The sequence below is a fragment of the Puntigrus tetrazona genome, chromosome 12, assembly GCF_018831695.1.
Source record: "Puntigrus tetrazona isolate hp1 chromosome 12, ASM1883169v1, whole genome shotgun sequence".
Classification (NCBI taxonomy): Eukaryota; Metazoa; Chordata; class Actinopteri; order Cypriniformes; family Cyprinidae; genus Puntigrus; species Puntigrus tetrazona.
The window spans coordinates 2,371,709-2,394,170 of NC_056710.1; the positions used below are offsets into that span (position 1 = coordinate 2,371,709).

General features: G+C 36.2%; 2 protein-coding genes across 8 annotated transcripts in view; both read right to left on the reverse strand.

Annotated features, from left to right (window-relative positions):
- The window catches only part of exoc6 (exocyst complex component 6), a 41,734-nt gene extending 33,033 nt beyond the window's left edge, over window positions 1–8,701 (reverse strand). For 3 of the 7 annotated variants that reach the window (XM_043253540.1, XM_043253541.1, XM_043253538.1), the window contains exon 1: window positions 7,311–7,468. In XM_043253540.1, the coding sequence (XP_043109475.1) occupies window positions 7,311–7,408 (98 nt within the window). In that variant the 5' untranslated portion in view covers window positions 7,409–7,468. Of the gene's footprint in view, window positions 1–7,310; window positions 7,469–8,504 lie in introns of those variants that run through there. The other 4 variants (XM_043253536.1, XM_043253535.1, XM_043253539.1 and 1 more) reach the window with 4 other exon arrangements.
- Window positions 8,702–10,225: 1,524 nt separating this feature from the next.
- On the reverse strand, window positions 10,226–21,192 carry adam8b (ADAM metallopeptidase domain 8b). The gene is made up of 23 exons (XM_043253542.1): window positions 21,054–21,192; window positions 20,431–20,513; window positions 20,215–20,321; window positions 20,017–20,095; window positions 19,696–19,772; window positions 19,403–19,586; window positions 19,255–19,317; window positions 18,930–19,001; window positions 18,628–18,797; window positions 18,149–18,230; window positions 17,895–18,031; window positions 17,449–17,626; window positions 17,219–17,308; window positions 14,410–14,605; window positions 13,973–14,075; window positions 13,695–13,863; window positions 13,530–13,610; window positions 13,342–13,426; window positions 13,129–13,243; window positions 12,204–12,363; window positions 11,722–11,769; window positions 10,887–10,961; window positions 10,226–10,709 (listed from the first exon to the last, which is right to left on the reverse strand). Exons 1-23 carry the CDS (start codon window positions 21,103–21,105, stop codon window positions 10,677–10,679), a joined length of 2,439 nt encoding a protein of 812 aa, XP_043109477.1. The 5' UTR covers window positions 21,106–21,192; the 3' UTR covers window positions 10,226–10,676.
- Window positions 21,193–22,462: the final 1,270 nt, after the last annotated feature.

The window sequence follows — 22,462 nt, forward strand, 5'->3', positions numbered from 1 at the left end:
TGTTCTGGAGTGACATGAAGGCGAGTAAATTATAACCTTCTTAAATTCTGAGTGAACTATTCCTTTACCATATTAATGAAATAATGTTTATGTTAATACTTTTATGTTAATACAAATTTCTTAAGTACACTGCAGGTTACATAAAAATAAACATGTAAAGATTTTATTTGAAATTAATACACTACTTGAAATTAAAAGCTACTAAAACCTTTAGCTGTATATTAATAACATTAAAACAGAACTGTTACAATGACAGCACAATATTTTTTCTACACGGTATAAATGAGTTTTTTCTATAAATTTTTGTGTGGTCCCATTCTATTAATAGGTGGCCTTAACTACTTACTAATTGTTGTGTTTGTACTGTATTGCAAAACACTTCTGCTGATATTGAGGTGGGATATGGGTTAGGTTAAAGACAGGTTTGGTGGTATGGGTAGGTTTAAGGGTGGGTTAAGGTGAAAGAGCTGGGTCAACAATGTAATGATAAACGTTAAATGAACTGCAGATGTAATTAATTCCATTTTCAACTGCAAGTACAATATATATATATATACACACAATAAGTGCACTGTATGTAATAATTAAATAGTTAAGGCAACCTACTGGGATCCATGAACACTGTGCTGTGACGTGACTATAAAAAAATATCTTACATACTACACAATAAGAGTGAAAACCACTAGAGTGCAGAATATGCCTCGACTGGAAGGATGCATGAATAGTTTTCCAAGTACGCCACACTGTGGGCAACGAGGGAACAGTCACTACACATATGCAAATACTTAACCAAACCAGCAGTCCTCGATCAGTGGCTCTCGTGCGGTTCACACTGAACAGGAAGTGGCTACTCAGCACAAGAACCAAACTTGCTATGCAAATGTACAATACATAAATAAATAAATCTTAAAATCAGTGTTATAACCATGCATTAAACAGGCCCAACAACATTCAATGGTAAGGCACTGCAGAGTATCACGAATAACAGAAATGCATCGTTACATTTTCAGAATTATAGGTCAGAGAGGTCACAGGGATTTTGTAGAAACGAGTTTTCATAGGAAGTTTCAGAATAGTACAACAATTTATAAATAACATTAAAATGCAAGTTAAATTAGCGGAACAAAGAGTCATGCTGCTTGCATGGTGTAAAAAAAAAAAAGAGGTCCGCTTCCTTGTTTTATAGATAGTTTTACACTCAGTAACTCTATAATAAACTGGAAATGTCTAAAGGTTTACTTTAAACATTTGTTCAAAGATTCATTCGAACGGGATACATGGTTTGCTTCTCCTCGATTCTGATGTGAGCATCAGCTCGTGCGTCCTCCGTGTGTGTTCGTGTCAAAGGAAGAAATAGCTGTAAAACTGCTTCTGAACAGTCGCGGGCAGCAATTAGCACGAGATTCATATTAAACGATCTCAACCAGCATAAGAATAAAGATATTCATTACGACAAAGTAGCGAAAGTCTTGGGTGGCTCACTGCTGGTGAAACTGCCAGCTGGCTCTCTCTTTCAGATGCCGAGCAGAAGGTTCGGATGAAATCCAGGTTGCCATTGGCAACACGGCTTCAACGTCTAGACTCTGAATGACAACCTTTAAAATGGCACAACTACCTGATCCTAAGACATTTTTACCACACTGTGATAAAATTGCTAGTAATTGCAAAGCGGCATTTTAATAAATCGGTTTTCGAAATACAGGGCAAAAACAGAACGATCCGACTTCAGCTGTGTGAAATTATACTGCATAAAACATATCTGCATTAAACAGAAATCTCAAACGGGCTGCAGACAAAGCAGCTCCGCTTATGAATGCAAAGACAAAACACAGTATCGATTTTCAAATCTCAAACCAGTTAGGGGTTATACCCCTAGTAACGTACCACAATTTCATTTAATTCACTTTTCATTTCATTTGTGCAATTGGCAGATGAAAAAATTACTTTTTTGAAACTGCATTCTAGGCATATATTTTTTAATTGATGTATTCCTTCAGGTAGCGCTGGAAAAATGTCGCTCCATTTGAAAGCAGATTTACTACTGATCACAAAACCGGCTTTGGTGAGAAGATACGCACGATAATCGAATTTGATTATTTGCAGAGCCATTCCTCGAGCCATGATCTTGCTATTGCCAGTGTCATGTCTACTCCTTCACAACAGAAATATAGAAACTAACAGATTTTTTTAAATATTTCTATGATATTGCGTAAAAATCATAAAATAATTTTTTCTGAGAGAAACCATTTTTGGTATGCATCTCTGTAATAATTTGGTAAGTTAAACCATACGTTTATTTTGTTGGTTTGACGCGAATATCTTTGTTTCAGTGTGTATTTACATACACCATGTGACCAGTAAATTTAGAGATGCACCGATATGAAAATTCTTGGCCAAAGACAAACAAAATTGGACCAGAGGCCAATTACCAAAATCAGCATTTTATCCTTTTTTCCCTATATATATATATATATATACACACACACACACACAATTGCATAATGCATGAAAAGCATAACAGTATTAAAGTATAAATACAGTAACTGTACAGTACATTTTTTACAGTAACTTTTTTTACTGTAAAAAAATGCAGCTTTGCTGAGCAGAAGAAAATTCTTTCAAAACATTGGAAAATAGTTGCAATAAATATATTAATGGAGCTGCTTTAAGAAACACTATCATTATTATTGTCTTTTGTCATTTTATTTGAAAAATGCATGAAAACGTCACTGAGCAGCTTGACCAGTAACACAAGCAGATTCCTGCAGCGCTGATTGAATCCATGCAATCCATGCATGTTTTAGAAAACATAACGGTCTGCAGGTTATTCGCTAATTTGTTTGAGGCCATTTCACGAATTCGATCATCATACAGTACCCAGGATCAGCCGCCATTCCTCTTCTCATCGGAGACATGAGATGAGTGGCCAAACAGTATGTTGCTGATTGTAGCGTCTTTCTCAGACACTTTATGCATTTAAACGACTGATATTTTGGCTGCTTTAGCATGCCCATATTCGATCACATCATGTCATTGTTCATTATAATTTATTCAGTAGAACGTTTGCTTTTTTTTTAAGCAATTTTCAAACTATTTTGGTTGCCGAACATTTGGGGCATCCCTACTGTAAATGCAAAGAAAAACATTTACATTCCAGTTTCGAAAATTACTCCCTCTTTCGCATTGCCTGAAAAACCACCTCACTCAAATGCGAAAAATCGAAACATTTCGTGAAAATTGACACATTTCCATTGCGGCCCGTACGCACCAGTACGAATATCGCGCACGAATATTGTGAGCGTTTTTAGATCTTCATACTCAAGCGATTTTGACTGACAATGAGACGACAGCTCCCTCTTAATCGAGATTTTTTGGCCAGACAGCTCTTTATTTTCAAACACCGACCACACCAGCAGCTCAACATCTTCCCTGGTGCGTTTTCTTCGTGTACAAGAACGTCTGTGCTTGAGCGCCACCAAACCCGCTCCAGGCATGTGATCAAAAGTGACAATCTCATTGGTCGGCCAGTTTTTAACGCGTCGTGTCAATTACGATTTTTTAAATTGCGATTTTACGCGTGTTCACGCTCACATTGGCGCCCTTTGTTTAGTCACGATATTCACGCATGATATTTGTCCTGCCCTTGAGCATATGTTTATTGCCCAGCTCTATTTCAGATGCAAAATTCTGCATACCTTTTCTAAGTTTTAATTTGACCAGTAAGCATCCATATATATATATATATATGTTCTGTATCCTTTTTTTTGCAGTCTGCCCTTTCTTTCCACCCAAATGGAAAACGCTGAGGCTCAATTTCTACTGTAAACATGCTAAGCTTTCTAAAATGGGTACACGCTTCCACTTTCAGAAGGTCACATTACACCCCATAATGGGATATCCTTTCTGCGAATCTGCACACACGCACATCAGAACTACTATCAGCAGGGCCATGTTCACAATGAGCTTCCTCCTTCCTGTTATTGAATTCAACACACCAAAGAGCAGCAAGTTCCGGACAACCGCCAGGAGGTACTGAAGGAAACAGAAACACAGAGCAAGTAAAAGTCAAGCCTCTCCTATTACAGCTCAAACACAAATCATTATACGTCTACACGCATCTAACAACCACCACAGGGCAGTAAATGAAACCAAACTACACCCTACTGTAACACGACCTTGAATGAGGGTCAATCACTGTTTACACACTTAAATGGGCTTAGGAAATAATGCTTATTCCGGGGGTTTCTGCAGAAATCGAATGCATTCTGAAGCATCACGTACACGCAAAATGCTTTTCTAATGCGGTTTAAGCAATTAAAGAGATCATTCAACCAAAATACAATCATTTTAATCTGTGTTCTTCTGTTGAAGACAAAAGACGGCATTTTGAAGAGTTCTTCAATTACTACGGAAGTCAATTGGTGCCACCAAACGTTCACAATAACTTCCTTTAATAGAAAATGTTTACCACACTTGGGTTTTTGTCAGAGAGCAGTGTACGGGCAATTAAAATTTATAACGATTTTTGAAGATAACATATGAGCAACACAGCTGACACAACGGAAAGATAAAGAGAAAGCTGTTCATTTCATGCTGACTTTTAAAACAATTTAATTTTTGGATGCAGGTTGACTTCAAAACCTCAAGAATACTCATCATAAATGTGGTTCAATAAATATTACGCCATATAAAGATAAAAATCTGTCTGTCCACAAAAAAGTATATATATATATATATATATATATATATATATATATATATATATATATATATATATATATATATATATAATATATTATTATAGTGGGTAATTTATTTTCTATGCTGATTTTCTCACCTATTAAATCCCCCCAATCATAGATTTTCTTTTCCAAACAGAGCTATTCAAATCACCAGTTGATTTTTTTTTTTTTTTTTAATTCGTATCACAATATGTATCGCAGAAAAGCAAAATATCGCAATATACATCACATAGCCCTTGGATTAATTTTAATCTAATATTATTCCGATTTAGCCAGTCAACTCAAAAGACCTGTGTTGCATCTGAATCCAATAATTTATTAATACTGACAAATTATAACCCATTATCCACCCCAAAAAAAGTAAAACAATATGAAGGGCATTTTCTAGGATAGCTTCAAACTTACTATGAATAACTTTAAGAAGCAGGCGAGTCTCTAACACAGATCTGCTGCTGTAAACGTTATGTTATGTGGACTATCTGAAATCTGTGGAATGAGAAAATACAGCTGTCATATCTGGAGCGATCAGCATAACTGTCAGCAAAGAACGTATGGCCTCAGGACATGTTGCGCGCTCTGGAATGTCAACAAATTTGTGTCTTTGGGACTTTATCAACAGCTGGTTTGGTTTACGTCTAAATGAATGAATCGCTCACTATCTACAGATCAACTGTAAAATAAGCAACTTAACGGAAAATACATTTTTACTCATTTTATCCATTTACATGTATATTGAGATTTAGACAATGAATCAATGTATAGTGCAATAGGGTCAACTGAGTTCTGCTAAAATCTAAATTTCTATTGTAATAAGTCAAAAGCCTTACAATAAAATGCAACCGAGCGCTACTTTATTACTACATTATTCATAAAATCACAAATTCTAATCTAATAAAAAAGAAAGCCAAAGATGTAATGATGGGATATAGCTGGGCACCACTGAAATTATGATTTTTTTTCATGTTTAAATCAGGAAGGATGTATGATACAGTTGAGTGCTACTGAAAACATTTCATCAGAAACATATATTTGTCATTAAATGATGCAACCGAGCACTGCCAAAATCATAATTTCATCAGAAAACGAAGCCAAAGATCTCATTTCGGGAACAAATCCAAGAGCTAATGAAATCATGTTTTTCTCATAAATCATTAGGTCAAAGACGTGATGACAGGACACAACTAAACGCTGCCGAAATCCCCATTTGAACACAAATCATAAAGCCAAAGAAAAAAATCGTAATCGCAAGATTTGAGCGAGCGCTATAGGAATCATTGATTTGATCTGAATTGCGTGCTACAAAAATCATAATTTCATCAGAAATCAGAAAGCCAAGATGTCATCGGACGGAATGTAGTTGAGAGGTATTATTATAGCCAAAGATCTCCTTGTGAGATGCAGCTGAAAGCTAGCATAATCATAACTTGATCAAAAATCACAAAGCCAAAGATCAGGCACAGCGCTACCAAAACCATAATATGATCTCAATATGCTACATAGCTAATCGTAGTATTGCCGAAATCATCATTTTATCAGAAATCATAAAGATGTCGTGAGGTGGTATGTAGCTGAATGCTACACGCAGCCAAATATATCCTGGTTGGATGCAGCTGATCTTGTGATCAGAAATCGTGAAGTCAAAGACCTCTTGACTGGACGCCGCTAAACACCGAAATCATGAATTTTAGCAAAATCTACAAGCCAGATATTCATAAAGGGGCATGGTTAAGAGCTACCAACGAAGCCAAGATGTAATGACAGGAACCAGATGAGCACTAGCAAAATTATTTCATCTGAAATCATAAAGCCAAAGAAAACCTTCACTGATAATAACGATTCCCGTAATACATGATGAAACCATCAAACCGTGAGGGCTGTCGTGGTTTCTACCGAAATCACTCAAACACAGATCACATGAGGAGATCAACCTGAGCTCAGGGCGGAATATTAATGTCCAGCTCGACCCAGACTCGTTTATTAACGCCACACCCACTCGTATTCTGTCAGCTTTCGTTCTTCCGCAGCTGAAATGTGCTTGGAAAGGGAAACGGGCTGTATACAGAAGAATTCAGCACGACAGAGACGTCCGTTTGGCGAAACTAAAGCTATTTAGCTCGAAGCTTTCCACCTGTCGACAGCTCCATCATATTCATAGCGCAGGGAGACCGTCGCGGGGCCTGTGCTGCTTCACCTCAGATGTTTACTTCTTATTTTATTAAGACAGACCGATGTTTAGCGAATTCTGACTAATAACTCACACACGACGTCGTATAAGATGAATGACAGGAAAACAGCGATCTGTGTCGCTGACTGTTTGTTTGAAATCAGTGTATCGTTACGGTGTCAGGACAGCGTACAGCGATCATTGAAAGAATTCGTCTGGAAAAAAAACACCAATTCACGTCGACTCGATCGGCACTTTATTTGACAGATTCATCGGCAATGACGAAAAGTCCTGCTGAGCTGCATCTTTAGCAAACAAAGGCCCGCTTTCCATCCTTCAGACAGGAGAAAGCATCAGACCGCCATCTGAACGGTAAATAAGAGCAGACGATGCTCATCTCTCACCGTAGCGTCGGCCCCACGCACGCCGTGTCCGTGCTCTCGATCTCCTGTAATATTCGCTCATGTTCGGTGATAGTCTCCAAGCTCTCGCTCTCCGCCATGTTGGCTCTAATCGTCACAGCGCTCGGTTGTGACAATGCCGACAGAGATGCAGTAACTCGCGCCCACCGATAGGCGGAGCTGCGGCGGTTCGCGGGGTTTGCGGGACAGACACGACGCTCGGTAGAGGTCACTGTTCTCTGATTCCGTCGCCGAGCTAAGGACTTTGCAGAGCGAAAACGTGACCCTGAACAAAAACAGTCACAGGGTACATTTCTTAAGACGAATAAACGAGCTTTCCATCGATGTATGGTTTGTTCGGACAGAGCAATATTTGGCCGAGATACTATTTAAATATCTGGAATCTGAGGGGACCAAAAAAAAACTAAAAAAAAACATTGAGAACATCATCTTTAAAGTTGTCCAGATGAAGTCCTTAGCAATGCATATTACTAATCAAAAATGTATTTTTCATTCACGTTGGGAAATTATATTACGAAATATCTTACTTAATCTTTTGGCATAGAAGTAAAAATGTAAAAAAATCATGTAAACATTTGATGGATGGCTATTTTGTATTATTACCTTAATATTAACAACTGTACAATTTAGAGCAAAGAGAGAGATTATAGATTTATACATTTTATTTTTATTGGTAAAAAATAAAATTAGACCTCTGGCGTAAAAAGGCCAAGAATGGTGTGTTGTTACAAGGGTCGTTAGCTTGTTATTATCATTATGTTTGTTTAATATTTATTTTAAATCATTGGGTTATTATTGCTATTATTATTCAGTAATTCCGTGAGTCAATTTGCATTTTAGACATTTAAATTATTAATTAAAACCTAGGTTAATAGAGTGAAATCGTTCCATTTTAATTCGCAGGGTTGCTATTATGACATATCTTCAAATTAAATACGGTCTATTAAATATATACGTATATACACTACCAATAAACACATTGGATAATTATCACTCATGTTGTTTATTACTTAATTACTTATACAGTATATTCATTTTGTGCATTTTTGTCGCAATTATTTAGAATTGATATATACTTATATACTATATATTTATTACATCGTTATTACATACAACTGTGGTAAAATAACATGTTAAAGCATCCATCAAAAACACACTTTTTTCATAACACTCTACCTTAAAGTTGTTCCTAGGGGCAGGTCTACTGACTCCAGTTCTGCGAAAACATTCCCGTACGCCTTTCCTTCTCCTTTGTCCTCTTCTTGGGGACTTGTGGGAATCTTGAGGCTGCTGCTGCTGCCGTACATGTCTGTCCGTCTGTGTTAGACCGGGAGAACCGCGCTTCCAGCAGGACACGCACACACTACAGTCAGCAGAAAACTGCAACTAAGGAAAAGGGACAGACCTTGTGATCTCTAGTACTTTGAATCCAACAAAACAGGCTCGAGTGCCGTCCTGTTAAATATTTCCCAATTCTGCTTCAGGATTTATCACACTGCTTGACTGGGATCTGAATTTTATGGTGTCCGCAAAAATGTTTTGCGCACACTTATGATGTTCATTTATATATTAATAGAATTGTAGAATAAAATCTATTACAAAATGCCTTAAATATTTGCAGTTGGATACCGCTCGTGAAAACAGAGCAGTGAGCAAAAGTACTCAACAGAGAGAGAACAAATATTTACATCATAACATCTGTTTGATTACGTTAAGAGAAATCATATTACAAATTGCAGATTACAAAACACTGTTCTGTTTGCAAACTGATGTCTTAACAAACGGTTTCCTCTCTGCTTTAAAACAACAAGAGGTTGTGAACTAACTTACAGGAAACGAGATGAACACTATTTTTTATTTTATTTTATTATTTTTCATTTTTTTGCTTTTGTGTGTCTTTAGAAGCAACGCATTTAACCTATACAAAATATATTAAAATATATTTAAAATTTAATTTATTCTGAATTTATATCATTGCTCAGGTCTTAAGTGTTGCATCCTTCAGAAATCATTTTAATATCCTTAAGAAACATTATAAATAATAATAAAAAAGGCCATTTTTTCAATTCATTTTTCAACAGGAAAAACACCACACAGAAACAGAACAAACATTTAAAGAAAAAAAAAAAATTCGATAATGAAGAAATCTTGTGTTAGACAACCGATGAATCACATGATAGGGGTGTGATGTTTTACACCGCTGGTTTTTTCTATTGTACCCATCTGTTTTATGAACTTCAAAAAATGTTTCTTTTACTCAGATGTCAAGTATCTATCCACATTCTCAAGACAAGCATACAGTCTACTTTAAAGTGCAGCCCAGGATGTATTTCAATCATTTCCACGGGATAATTAAACAGCTGCACCTGTGAATCACAGTGAGTCACTGAGAAACACAGCAGAAAGAATCAAAAAGGCACGTGTGAGTCATAAAGGTTTAGGAAAGTGAAGTTCTGAATGCAGGATCAGACGAGAGCGGTTTATTCCGGGCAGGTCAGGACTTGTGGAGCAGGGCGTGAGGGCATTATGGGTGCAAAATGTGTTTTATTAAAGTTAAAATAATTTAATAAAAAATAAAACTTTGTCAAAAAAGTTGTAACTAGAGTGGAATGGATTATGTTGCCCAATTTTGAATTATTAACATTTTTATTTAAATTGAACTTGAATTTAAAAATAAGTGTCATTTTGATGTTTATTACAAAGCATTTATTGCTGGTAAATATTAACCCGATGCAACTATTAGCATTATAATAATAATAATTAAATAATAATAATTAAAAACATTAAATAACATTTGATAATGCCATAAAACTGCATGTAAACCTTTCAAATAATTAAAAGGGGCAAGTTTAACACTGAATTTAAAAAATACATTTTGAAAAGAAAGAAGAAATTTAGAAAGACTGATATTATTTTATTTACCACTTTGAAAAATCAGTTTTCACAGTGTATAGTCAAAACTCCAAAATGTAATAATAATAAAAAAAACAATTCAGCAAACTGACATTGCCGCATTTTATAAAGTTTCAAAACATATTTTGAATTAAATACATTCATCTCACCACAACAGTCCAGATGTTAAAATAAATAAATTAGTATAAAGCATTTTGGCCTGCTGATTATTTTTCCAGCCACACATTCAAATGTTTTACATAAATATTATATCGTCATACACATACAGACAAAAAACCGCTCTTAACGGTATAAGGGTATAACAAGACAAACATTACAGTGTATGTGTGTTTTTTTAAAGCATCGTTAAAGAAGCACTTTGTGTTTCAGCCATTACCTCACTATAAAAGTGACTGTAATTTCTTTAAATGAGTCACATAATGATTTCACGTCTGGTCATCTTCTTAAAAAGACTGCGTGTCCTTTGACCTGCAATAATAAGCAATAATAAATTTACAGTTTTAAAAATAAGACTTCTTATAGCGCTGACATGGAAGTATTTTAGCTGCTCATATATGAAGCATCACATTAACATTACGAGATAAGATAATATATGCATGCGTAATAATAATATAATCTATGTCGTAATGAATGTAAGTAACTAACTTCATCTGTCCTCCAGGATCTTGTTGGTAAAGATGGTTTGACTGGAGGAACAGGAGGAAGATTCGGCTTGATTTCCTGTAATTACACAGACATTTTTCCAAAAACACGATGAATCTGCATGTTATCGGCTCTGTTCAAAACATGTATGCTGGATGAGTGAAAATCTACCACACGGTAGTATGCTCTTTACTTTGGAAATTTAACTGAACTGAAATGTTTTACTTTCAACATTACTTAAGTAAAGTACAAATTCCGTTCAATAAAAAGTAAGTAATTAAGTAAAACCTCTCAAGTATTACAGACCTGATTTCCACAGCTTAGAATTAGGAATGCTAACAATGTACAAGCACTAATACAAAGGTACTTATTATATTCCTATTTTTATATTACTTCTATAGATATTTATAGCGTATGTTTTGGGGGCAGAATCCATTTACATATTATTTTTAAATATATAAAAAATATATTTCTTTTAATCTTTCAAATACTAAAATATATTTCAAAATACATTATAATCCTAAAATACATTTTGGAAAAATGTAAACAGATTTTAGATATACTTAAATTGGAAATATAAATGTATATTTCTTGAATTTCTTAATACAAATATATATATATTTAGAAATTATTGGCCATTTTGTTTGGATATTTGGAAATATATTTACAAATATTATCCCTGGTTACTGCAGAGCAACAGAATTTTTTGAATTCATATAGGTTTTAAACATTTAGGTTTTATAACTAAACGTCAGAATTGTCGTTACTGTGTGAAATGTTTCGAATATCATTAATCGTATTTTGCAAAATACATACTGCTATAAATAATTGATCTTACCTGTTTTAATGGGGTCTGCAGCGACTGCGAAGGAGGCTTTTCTGGAGGCTGCAAGCAGAATACAAACTTATTTTAATTTTACTACTTAATTATTATCCGTCTAAAAGGGACATTATGGATGGCACAACAAATATTTAACTCTATTCTTAGCTTTGGCCCGTTCATACACCCAGTATATGGTGTACAAAACTAGAAAGCACTAAAAATAAAAACTGTAACCTGCATACAAGCATGCCTTAACGTGTGTGCATTAAAATCTTTGATCAATATTGTTTGTGTGTGCGTGTGAGTACTGTAGTGATGAACTAGATTTTACATGAGCAACATTTATATTCAATTTGTTTAAACAATTAGCACTTTTAAACAAACACGTTCCCATTTTTGGACAGGTTTTTTTCCATGTCAGTCTATTTTTATGGTATGAATCATTTTACTTTAAGATGATAATAAACAGGCTGCATCATAATGAAGGTTCTTCTCACCGGTGGAGCAGGACGGGTCGGGCCCAATCTAGCCGTCAGAGGGGTGCAGGGTTGAGTTACGGTGGTCCCCATGAATATGGGCTGGCTGATCTCAGGGTGGTCCCTCTTGGCACCGTTGTTCTGAAAATGAAGGTTCAAATGCCCTGCAGATGGAGTTTTTCTGTAAACAAGCAGACAGGCGTGACATGAACGGACACTGTAATTACATTACTCACAGCTACCCACACCTTCTGACCAATAAATTTGCAAGGCATTTACAAGAAATCAGAGGGTGGTTGCTATGCAACATGACACACTTTTAAGAGATACACTCCTTCATTAAAAGTTTTACACACAATGCATAAATAGCAGCACTGTTTATCCTGATTAACTGCATCCGTAATAAAGGCTTTTGTTTACATAGGATATGTATATGCATTATTTATTTATTTTTCATTAAATGTATAGATACATACACAAACATACAGTATATATTTTGAAAATATTTACATGTATTTATATTATTATATTATTCAATTCAATTCAATTCAAGTTTATTTGTATAGCGCTTTTTACAATGGCTATTGTTCCAAAGCAGCTTCACAAAAGCAAATTATTATATAACAAAAGCAAATCATTCCACAATGTTATACAATTATATATAAATACTGTATATGTAATACATAAATGTAGCATTTTTTTCCAATATATGCATGCATGCATTTGCATTTAAATATTAAATTTATTTTAATGCAAGTAATCGCGATTAATCGTTTAACAGCATTAATAAATAGTACTTCTGAAATGAGTCTAGAGTTATCAATAGAATAGTAGCAGAAAAATTCTGAAAATTATGCAGAATAAAAATATTCCTGCTCACTTGAAGTTCATTCAAAACCCCGGGCATGATAAATTTCACAAAGCACATCGAAATCAAACAACTCACGTCTTGTGGCTGACGACGGCTTTTCTCCTTTTACAATAAAACAAAGCTCCACATAGTGCCAGTACAAGTAGAGCGATCCCAACCGCTACCGAGGTGCCAATTATCTTTGCTTGTCCTAATAAATTGGAAAGAAAAGTAGAATTTGTCAGAATGGTACGTTACTTACAGGTACTACACTTAAACATGCTTTTCAGAAAAAGCTTGTTTGATTACTTGATGCCAATTGAGAATATCGGACTTCACAGTAAGGAGGCGCCCATCCGGGCTCACAGTGGCATTGATTTTTATGATTACAAATCTGAAAAAATAAGACAAAAATTGCATTTAAAAAAAAATATTTCCAATGCTTTTTTTATATTTTGAAACATGAGAAATTCTCCTATTGGCTTCAGCGATCTCACCCCTCTTCCATTGCATTGCAGTGAGCAATCATCACTGCTACCGTAAACATTCAGGTCTTGGCACATATAATCATAGCAAACCTGTTAAAACATAACCCAGAGAGCTTTCATTTTTGTGCCTGCAATCCTGTCGTCATAGTCTAAATAACATTCTTCTATGCTTACCTTATTGTCCCCGCATTTTGTGCCGGTAGGGACCATGCTGAGGGCGTCCTCTTCGGATTGGTCTCCAGCTATGTTGCAAAATCCCCTAACTGTTACTATGACACCCTTCTGACCAGTAATGGGATAATCGTTTCCTCCATCGCAAAAAATCTTTCCGCAAAACATGTTTCTATATAAGGACATAAAGCACAATTAATGTAATCTGTGCTTGATGTATTAGCTTATTCTTTAAAAAAAGTGAGCTATTTTGAATCAGAAAATGAATAAAGACGGCATACTGTTTTGCACAGGCTCTGTAGCCACCTTTGGTCTTTCCACAGTGAGAATCCTTTCTTCCCAATGTGTTTTGAACAAAGCACGCATCAGCAGCCACTTTGGCACCTAAAGAAATAATTAGAGACACAACATTGAAGCTGAGATCAATAGCTGAGATTATGCACGGCAGGATACTGAAATATCAAGGTAGAGAAAATCAATACAGCTTGCGAAAATTAATGAACGGTGGTGTTTTAGTAAAGCGGTTGGGCTGTGGGGAATCGTGGCGAATTTAACTATACTGGATACTATACTTTATTTTTTGCCATGGTGCTTAGACTCAGTGATGCAGAGCACACAATTTTATTGCACTTCCAACCCTGGCACGAACCCAACTGCGCCTCCGAACAAAGTACTTGTAAAACGGTTTTGGACTTCTGGGTAATAAACTCACACGTACCCGTTCCCCAAAGTCTTTTGCAGTGCTGGAGGTGAGTGGGGCACTGGCCATCATAGCAGTAACCCTGGCCGGAGCTGCAAGGTATGCCGTTCATCTTGAAATCGTTCTCGGGGCAGTGCTCTGAGAGCCCCGTGCAGTACTCTGGAACGTCACACTCATTTTCAGGTACTCGACACAAGCTTTCAGCATCTTTTATCTGGCACGGCGAGAGAAAAAAAGAGAAGCTGTAAATAACAAAAAAACCGTCAAGCACAACATTATCTAGAGTTACTGTTGACACCACACAGTAATGACTTCACAATGAGGCAGCTCGAAGAATGCCTTTGCCCCCTCGTAAAATACAGACAACAACAGAAGTTTTCATGACATATATGCCACACGCACAATATATAACAAGTCAAGTCCAGCGGGTGAGTCTGATTTACAGATCCTTGTTTTAGATCTCAATGGTGTGACTTTACTCTAAGAAAGCAGTCCCAAATATTGCTTCAACATTTCAGCTTGCCGGGACTAAAGGTAGTCTCTTTCTTGGAGAAAAGTCTGGAGGAATAGAATATTGAACTTCCAGATTTAGGCTGTTCAACGATTGTGGGTTTGCGTCCCTATAGTCATAGTCTGAGCCCACGGAACGTTGGCTGGAAGTATGATGCATATGGCACACTTTACTGGAAACACTTCACAGGAGTTATTATCCGATTGGTTGAACAGAATATACGTTGGGAAAAAAAGATGCCATCCTGCCAAACGCCCTCATTGAAGATCAAAGCCAATCATGTTCACAGCTGTGAAAGTGAGCACTTATCGGAATCATCTAAATACTAGATTTGCAAAAGTATGCGAAATATGTACAATTCAGGGAGTAGACACTGACACACAGCGCCACTGCAATACGACTTGAGGACCTTTCCTTTCCGCTTCACTTCCTGTCAGTTCTGATCTGTCCTGTCATAATAAAGTTAGAAGTGCCAAAAACAAATCTTAAAAAAAACAAAACAAAATGCGCTCACAAGGTTTACACGCCGGTCTGTTATTTCCACGCCCGTAAAACGATGCAATGAACGAAACATGATTGGTCCTGACGTCAATCTAAAGGTCTATGTGAGACTGTCATGGCTACGCTTGTTTAAAGGTGCCATAAAATTCATTGATTTTAAATTGTTCCCTGATATCTACTATGTGGCTAAGGGCAAGAAAAATATTTTACATGTCCATTTAAAGCCCTAGGATTTGTAATTTGAATAAAATTGTTGGTTTTTACCTTATTTGGAAGGGTCATGAATAATAATGCGCTCTGGCTGGCTGTTTTACAGTGCAGCTAATTTTAATAGCTCACATAGCAAGAAGGAAACACAGGGGAAAATATATTTCTCATATCATACTGTATCTATAACGCGTGCATCAGGGAGCCGCTATTAATATGCAAAACTGCTCAGTTTCACTTTTGAGATTAGCAATCGCACAAACTGTATTAATACTATGGTATATACAGATATTTGTCAGTGGTGCTCTGTAAATCACTCGCCATCATCCTCAGTCATCTCTCCGTACTCTGTTTATGCGATAAGTGAAATCTTATTTACTGTAATGCAACAGACTACTGTTAGCAAGCTAACCATGTTCCTTTAGTGGCTCGCGCTGATCCCAACTTATATTCTGATACGCCTGTTTTTCAGTGGTCTTTTGCATGCACGAGAGTTACACAAGAAGGAGGTAACATTGGTGTTTGAGGCTCACGGTATGTCATCGCCATGTACAGAACTGCTATTATTTAACTATGCCAAAGTAAATACAGTTTTTCATTCTATGGCATAATATTCTTATAAACAAAATAGTTCCAATCCCAGTCAAACGTAGGACGTCTATTTTGATGGACAAGTAAACAATAATACACAAAAGGCCAACATTGCCTATGTGTCTATGCTATGTCTATTGCCTCTGTGATTATGCTCTCTAGGCTCGCTCTAGGAAAGGATGCCCACCAGTTCTATCGTGACTTCTAGCAATTGTGTAAGTGCTGTTTTCACCACCCTCCTCCCACCCTAAAAATAAAATATGCCTGCCCTGAAACAGAAGCTTGCGTGACATTTGAAAACTCTTATCCTGCCCACATCGCATGGCAAGTCAAAGGCAGCAGCCCAGTCTGGGTTACGCATCCTGGGTTCAAATCCCAATGATGCCCTTCTAATAGAGACTTTGCTCTCTCACTCTAGGACATATTAGTGCTTTAACATTGTGAATCTGGCTTCTATTCTGCAGAGACTCAAGAAAGTCTCTTTTTTTTGGAAGAAAAGTGTTTTGTGGTGCAATGGATGGCAGATTACTAGAGTGTATAAGGAGGCAGTTTAAAAGTTGTGGGTTGTGAATCCCAACAGAGTAATGAAAACTCCCACCACCCCAAAATTAACTATAACAGAGACGCCTAACCTTTCAAAACGTTTTTCAAAATCCTTTTCAGCGATTTTGTCATTGTGAGTGTGAATGACTAGTGCTCTCTTCCACCCTCAATAATACTACATTTCAAGTGAGAGAATTGAGAAAAAACACCGAAAACCCAACTGCTCCTTGAGTTTTCTTTTACACTTTCATTGGTCACACAATCAGTATGATGGTATCGCTGATTGTGTTCACTTAGTTATACACTGGGATAGGAGAAGACGGTCACGTCCTTATATATTCATCATTGAATATTCTGGTTCACCTAGAACTACTTCAAAACACTTGCAAATGCTATTTCTTGTTAACTTATATTGAGTCTATTCTTTACATTACATAATTGTCTTTTTATAGTGCTTTTTTAAGAGTCTCTTACCCGGCAATTCTCACAGCACTCTCCGTGAGCACACTGTGAGCCTTCGGTGAGCCTGCAGGTCGTGGGATCACAGCATGGATTTTTACATTCCTTCCAAAACACATTAAAATCGCAGTCATCAGTGGGACATCAGAAGTGAGTCATCAATGCGTTAATGATGTCATAAAACAGGATCTTTTGAGCTAGATCAGCTTGGCTAGACTGAGTCACTAGGATATGTGTGGATATACCTCCACTGTTCCACAGTCACACTCCTCTTCGGGGTCCAGGAAAGCATTGCCACAGACGGACCCACTGTACAGTCTGGATGAGCTGGGGGTGTCCAGCAGGCAGCTGGGGTTGGCGTTGTCTAGAAACACACTCAGCTGCTCCAGACTACAGTCGCTAAAGAGGTCCGGGAATAGAGTGCTAGATAGACAAGGTCAGAGCATGACGTTTTCAGACAGTGCACACACTGTTACTAGGCAGATTAGGCCACATATTTTGTTGATTGTTTATCTAACTACAAGAAGGCTCACATTGTGTTTACAGGATATTGGCATTTAAAAGTTTTATACACACGCATAACTGCCCTTACGCAGTAGTGCACATAAATTCATTAAATGTGCACTTATAGTGTACTTTAAAAAAAATATATATATACTATATATATATATATATATATATATATTCTTACCCTACACGTTCTGTCATGATACAGATGGAATTGAATGAGCCGCAGATGCACTTATCTTCATCATGGGACATGCCCATGTTATGACCCATCTCATGAGCGACTGTGGACGCCAGGCCTAGTGAGTTCTGATTATGATCCTAAAAAAATAACCATTTACTCTATTATGCCATGTCTTTAAAAAACAAATCTTTATTGTTCAAATATGGGAGATAATCTGCTACCAAAAAACCATCACGAACGCAGATCAAAAATACCTGATTGACTCCCGCCGAGCTTTCGGCACACATGGCATATTTGTTTGCCAGCCCAACTGTGTCACCCAAAAAATCAATTCCACTGGAAAGTAAAATCAATAGAGAAACCAGAACAATAAAAGAATCATTATTACTGTGCTAATGTAAAAATAAAGGCATATTTTAACACTTATGCAATATGCTTCGATTTGTTGATGCATAAGCTAACATTACACAATAATAATACAGAATTTATTATTCTTAGTTAATTAATAAAAATACATTGTTCATTGTCTATTCAGAGTAGTTCACCATGCATGAACTAATGTTAACAGATAGAACTTATTATAAAAAAAATGTAGAAGCACATGTTGAAATTAATATCAAATATTTAGTTAACTAATGACATACGTAAAGTGGGCTAGTTTCTGCTATGCTGTATAGTGTATTGATGGTCTTAGTCATCCAGCAGAATAAATGGGTAACTAGGTCATACTCACGTCACAAACTGAGCGTTGTCATGCCTGACTCTTTTAAGCAGATCGCTCTTTCTCCACTCAATAAACCGACTGAGAGTGTCATCAGAACTCACACTGACCACAATTTGGTCATGTTTTGTCCAGATCTCAAGACCCACCAGCATAACCCGGATATTATGGGTTCGATACAACTGAGCAAAGAACAAAGTATTCACTCTCTTGTATTTCCTTATGACTTTTATTAACTGATTTTCCCATATCACTCAATTAAATACTATACTTGTAAGGTTAACTCTATTAGACCAATATATATATGACTATACCTTGTCAACATGATTTGCAACTTCCAGCATCCTGGCTCTGATTATGTCCATGTTAGACTCAAAGTTTCTGTACTATAAAACAAAAACATAGCAATAACGTTTGGCTATTTTTGGAAAATTTGGAAAAGCTTTTGCATTGACCAGTAGTATTGGTCTCGCTATGAAGAGAAGGGTCAAAAATATAGAAAGTAGAAAATAGAAAGTATTGAAAACATCCGCATTTTTTATGTAAAATTTTCTTATTGAATTACGTTCTGTCAAATACTAGCATAACCATCAATAACGGCTGACTGCTAATAAATGCAGGTTTTAGAAAGCTTCTTACCTCAGTGTTATCCACCACAAGAAACAATTCCACATATCTCGTAGTGTGAAATTGCTTTGTTTTCTAAGAGGAATACATCAATGATTTAAAAAAAACGACATTATGTCTTTCTAGAAAGTTGCTAGAAGTGCGATGGAAATGTTCTTACCCATCTGCTGGACTTCAAGGGGACAGCCACCGGTCGCTCACGGTCATAAACGGCAGCGCTTGGCTCACCGTGTGACCTTCTCTTCTGCCTCAGATGTTCGCGCTTATAAAGTGCATGGTCTCCATCACTTTGGTTGGTCAGGGGTTCAATCAGGTATACTTGCTGTTTCACTCGAAAGAAACCTCTATTGACGCATGAACATAGAATTTACTTGTGCATTACTTTAGCAAATGTATAAAAAAAACGTGTCGTAATCGACTCAAATGTAAAAGGAGCATGCCATAGTCGCAAACCTGATTCCAGAACAGATTCCCACACTGACTGAAGAATCTTCCAAATCCTGAACATGGCCATGATAGTAGCAATTGTCCTACAAATGATACAAAACGGATGCTTGGTTTATTATATCGTACCCGGATTAAATAACGAACTTCAGTCAGTCTGACATGACTTAAATGATCCGAACAGAATATGCTAATATCCTACAGGAATAGCATGGGACACTTGCTAGTAAGCTGTTCTAATCATAATCATTGATAAATGTACTTATTTATCAATAACTATGATTAGAACATCTTACTAGCATGTGTCAGATTACTAACAATTTAAGTTACCTTTAAATATGGATTACTGCTCACAATAAGCCCATCATCTTGATAGTATATTTCGGTGTAATTATGTCCAATGAGCTGCCTAAATTACAGTAAATATTGATTTAGGACAACCTTAAGAGTACATGCTATTAAACACTTAAAAAAAGCTCCAAGAGAAGAAAGACTTCGAAATGTAATACAATCAAACGCAACACTCACTTGTTCTTTTCCAAACGAATCACATGATTTTTCCCTCCAAAGAATAATTTATATGCCAGTCTATCAGGATACGTCTCGTGGCTTTGTGGACTTTTATCGGACTGTACCTGCAGAGGATTGACGTGTTAATCCACACATGAACAGTGCTATAATTTAAAAATTGTTCAATTCAGGCATTTCTTGCTGTAAGATCCAGATTTTGTTAAATAGAGGTACCTTTCCGACGCTCTGCCTTTTAGGTCTCACCACATCAAACCGCTCCACATGAGGTAATGTGTGCATGCTCTCTGCAACGCATCCTGATGATGACCCAAAATATATTTAGATATGTCATAAATACCACCCACAAACATAAACAGCATTTTATAAAGACAAACAGTACTAAGTATAAACTTAGCTTGCCACAATTTACCTTAAAACAGTGTCTGTAGGTTACTGTATATTACACTATTGATAGATTTGGTAAAAACTACTCTCATATCATTAGGTGTGTTCGACTTCTCTTATTTACTTTCTCGATACTTTAGCTAATTAACCTACTTGGGACATGGCCAAAGTAAGAACTTTTCCCAAATTTAAAATTAGGAAAAACAATTAATGCAGTTACAATGAGACAACAGAGGTATAAATATTAAACAATTTATTTTTCTATCAAATTAACCTAAAAAACATAACGTTCACACAATATAGTCTATTTCATGAGCATTCCATTTACAGAAATAAATAAAACAAATAAATATAAATAAATTCACAAACTAGACATTGCGACCGGTTGAAAGGAAAATATGCTTTAAGCTATAAAACATATTTCTTCATAATTGAATGAATATTATACATACCCCAAAGACAAAGACAGCACAGTACATGAGTTGTGAAGGCAGAAGTCGGCATGATTACTGCGCGTTACGGTTCACGTCCGGCGAACTACATGCCAAAGATAAACTTGAGATCCGCCCAAGTTGGCTGCATATTTACTTATCAAGGCAAATCCAAAAACAGAATAAATAAGTAGAACGGCCAATAGCATGGAACAGAAGTTTTAAAAGGGGCGTGCCTTATGGACGTCACGATGGGGTGAAATTATAATTTTCGAAATGTAACAAAATGTAGCTTTTATTTTTAAATTCTATTTCAATTTCAGTGTTATTTTTTAGATGTAAATTGTTCTCCATACCGCTGCTAAAATAAATCATCGACGACGCTGTCACGTGGTAGCTATTACTTTTCTCAGCGCTGGTGTTGGAAAACCAATCACATTCGTCTGTGATTACACGATGAAGCGTTTTTAAACGCTTTTATATTTTTGCCGCTGAGGTAAATTTCATTTTTGTGTTAGGTTACACCATTTTTAACTTGTAGGATTTAGTCGTTTTAATTTATAGTGTCCAAAACACGACCTGAGATTTGAACGTGCGTCAACGGAGCGATCGGCTATCTGGGCCTCCCTCCGAGGCCCCTGCATGGACACAGCGGTGTTTCTTAGCCTGTAACGTTAGCCTAAAACCAGCATACCGCAACACATCCCGTAATGAATGTGACTCATAAGATTACAGGAAACAGACGTCACGGATGAAAGCGCATTTAACGTATAGTTACAGCTTTAGAGTTCGTTTATTTCATACATATATTCTCGTTGTGCATCCTAGTTGTTATATAAACTGAAAAATTACCATCCTGCCTGAGTTTGCGTTTAACAAAAACCTATTTCACTAGCATATCATAACCACTAGAGGACAGAAAGATCATAGATACATTATACAATACATTATACTCAAATATACACAAAGATAACGCGTCTCATTCGGCCATAAAAGCGTTGCACATACATTCATTTATATTGTGCATGTATATTATATATTGAGTTAATTTGCTAGACCTTTTATTTAGTCTCTTCTTGAAAACTTGCTTGATATTTTTGTTTGCAAAACTGTTTAAGGCTTTAAATTCTGACATGCTTGTTTTCTTAAGATTGCTAAAAAAATAACAATTTGGAGATATAACAAATTAGGGCAGTAGTTGAGCAGTACCAAAAAAATCATACTCAGTGGTCAGCTCATTTTACGGACAGCTCTAAAAACACAAAACAGTGTAATATTCAGAATACAAGTAAAACAGCTATAAAAAAAATAAATAACCACAAAAATAGATTGAGATATATTCATAAAAGTTATCCATTCAGTTATTAAATTATTGAAGAGCTAATTATACTGTCAATAGATGCTTTAAAAAAGTTTTTATTTGTTAATTA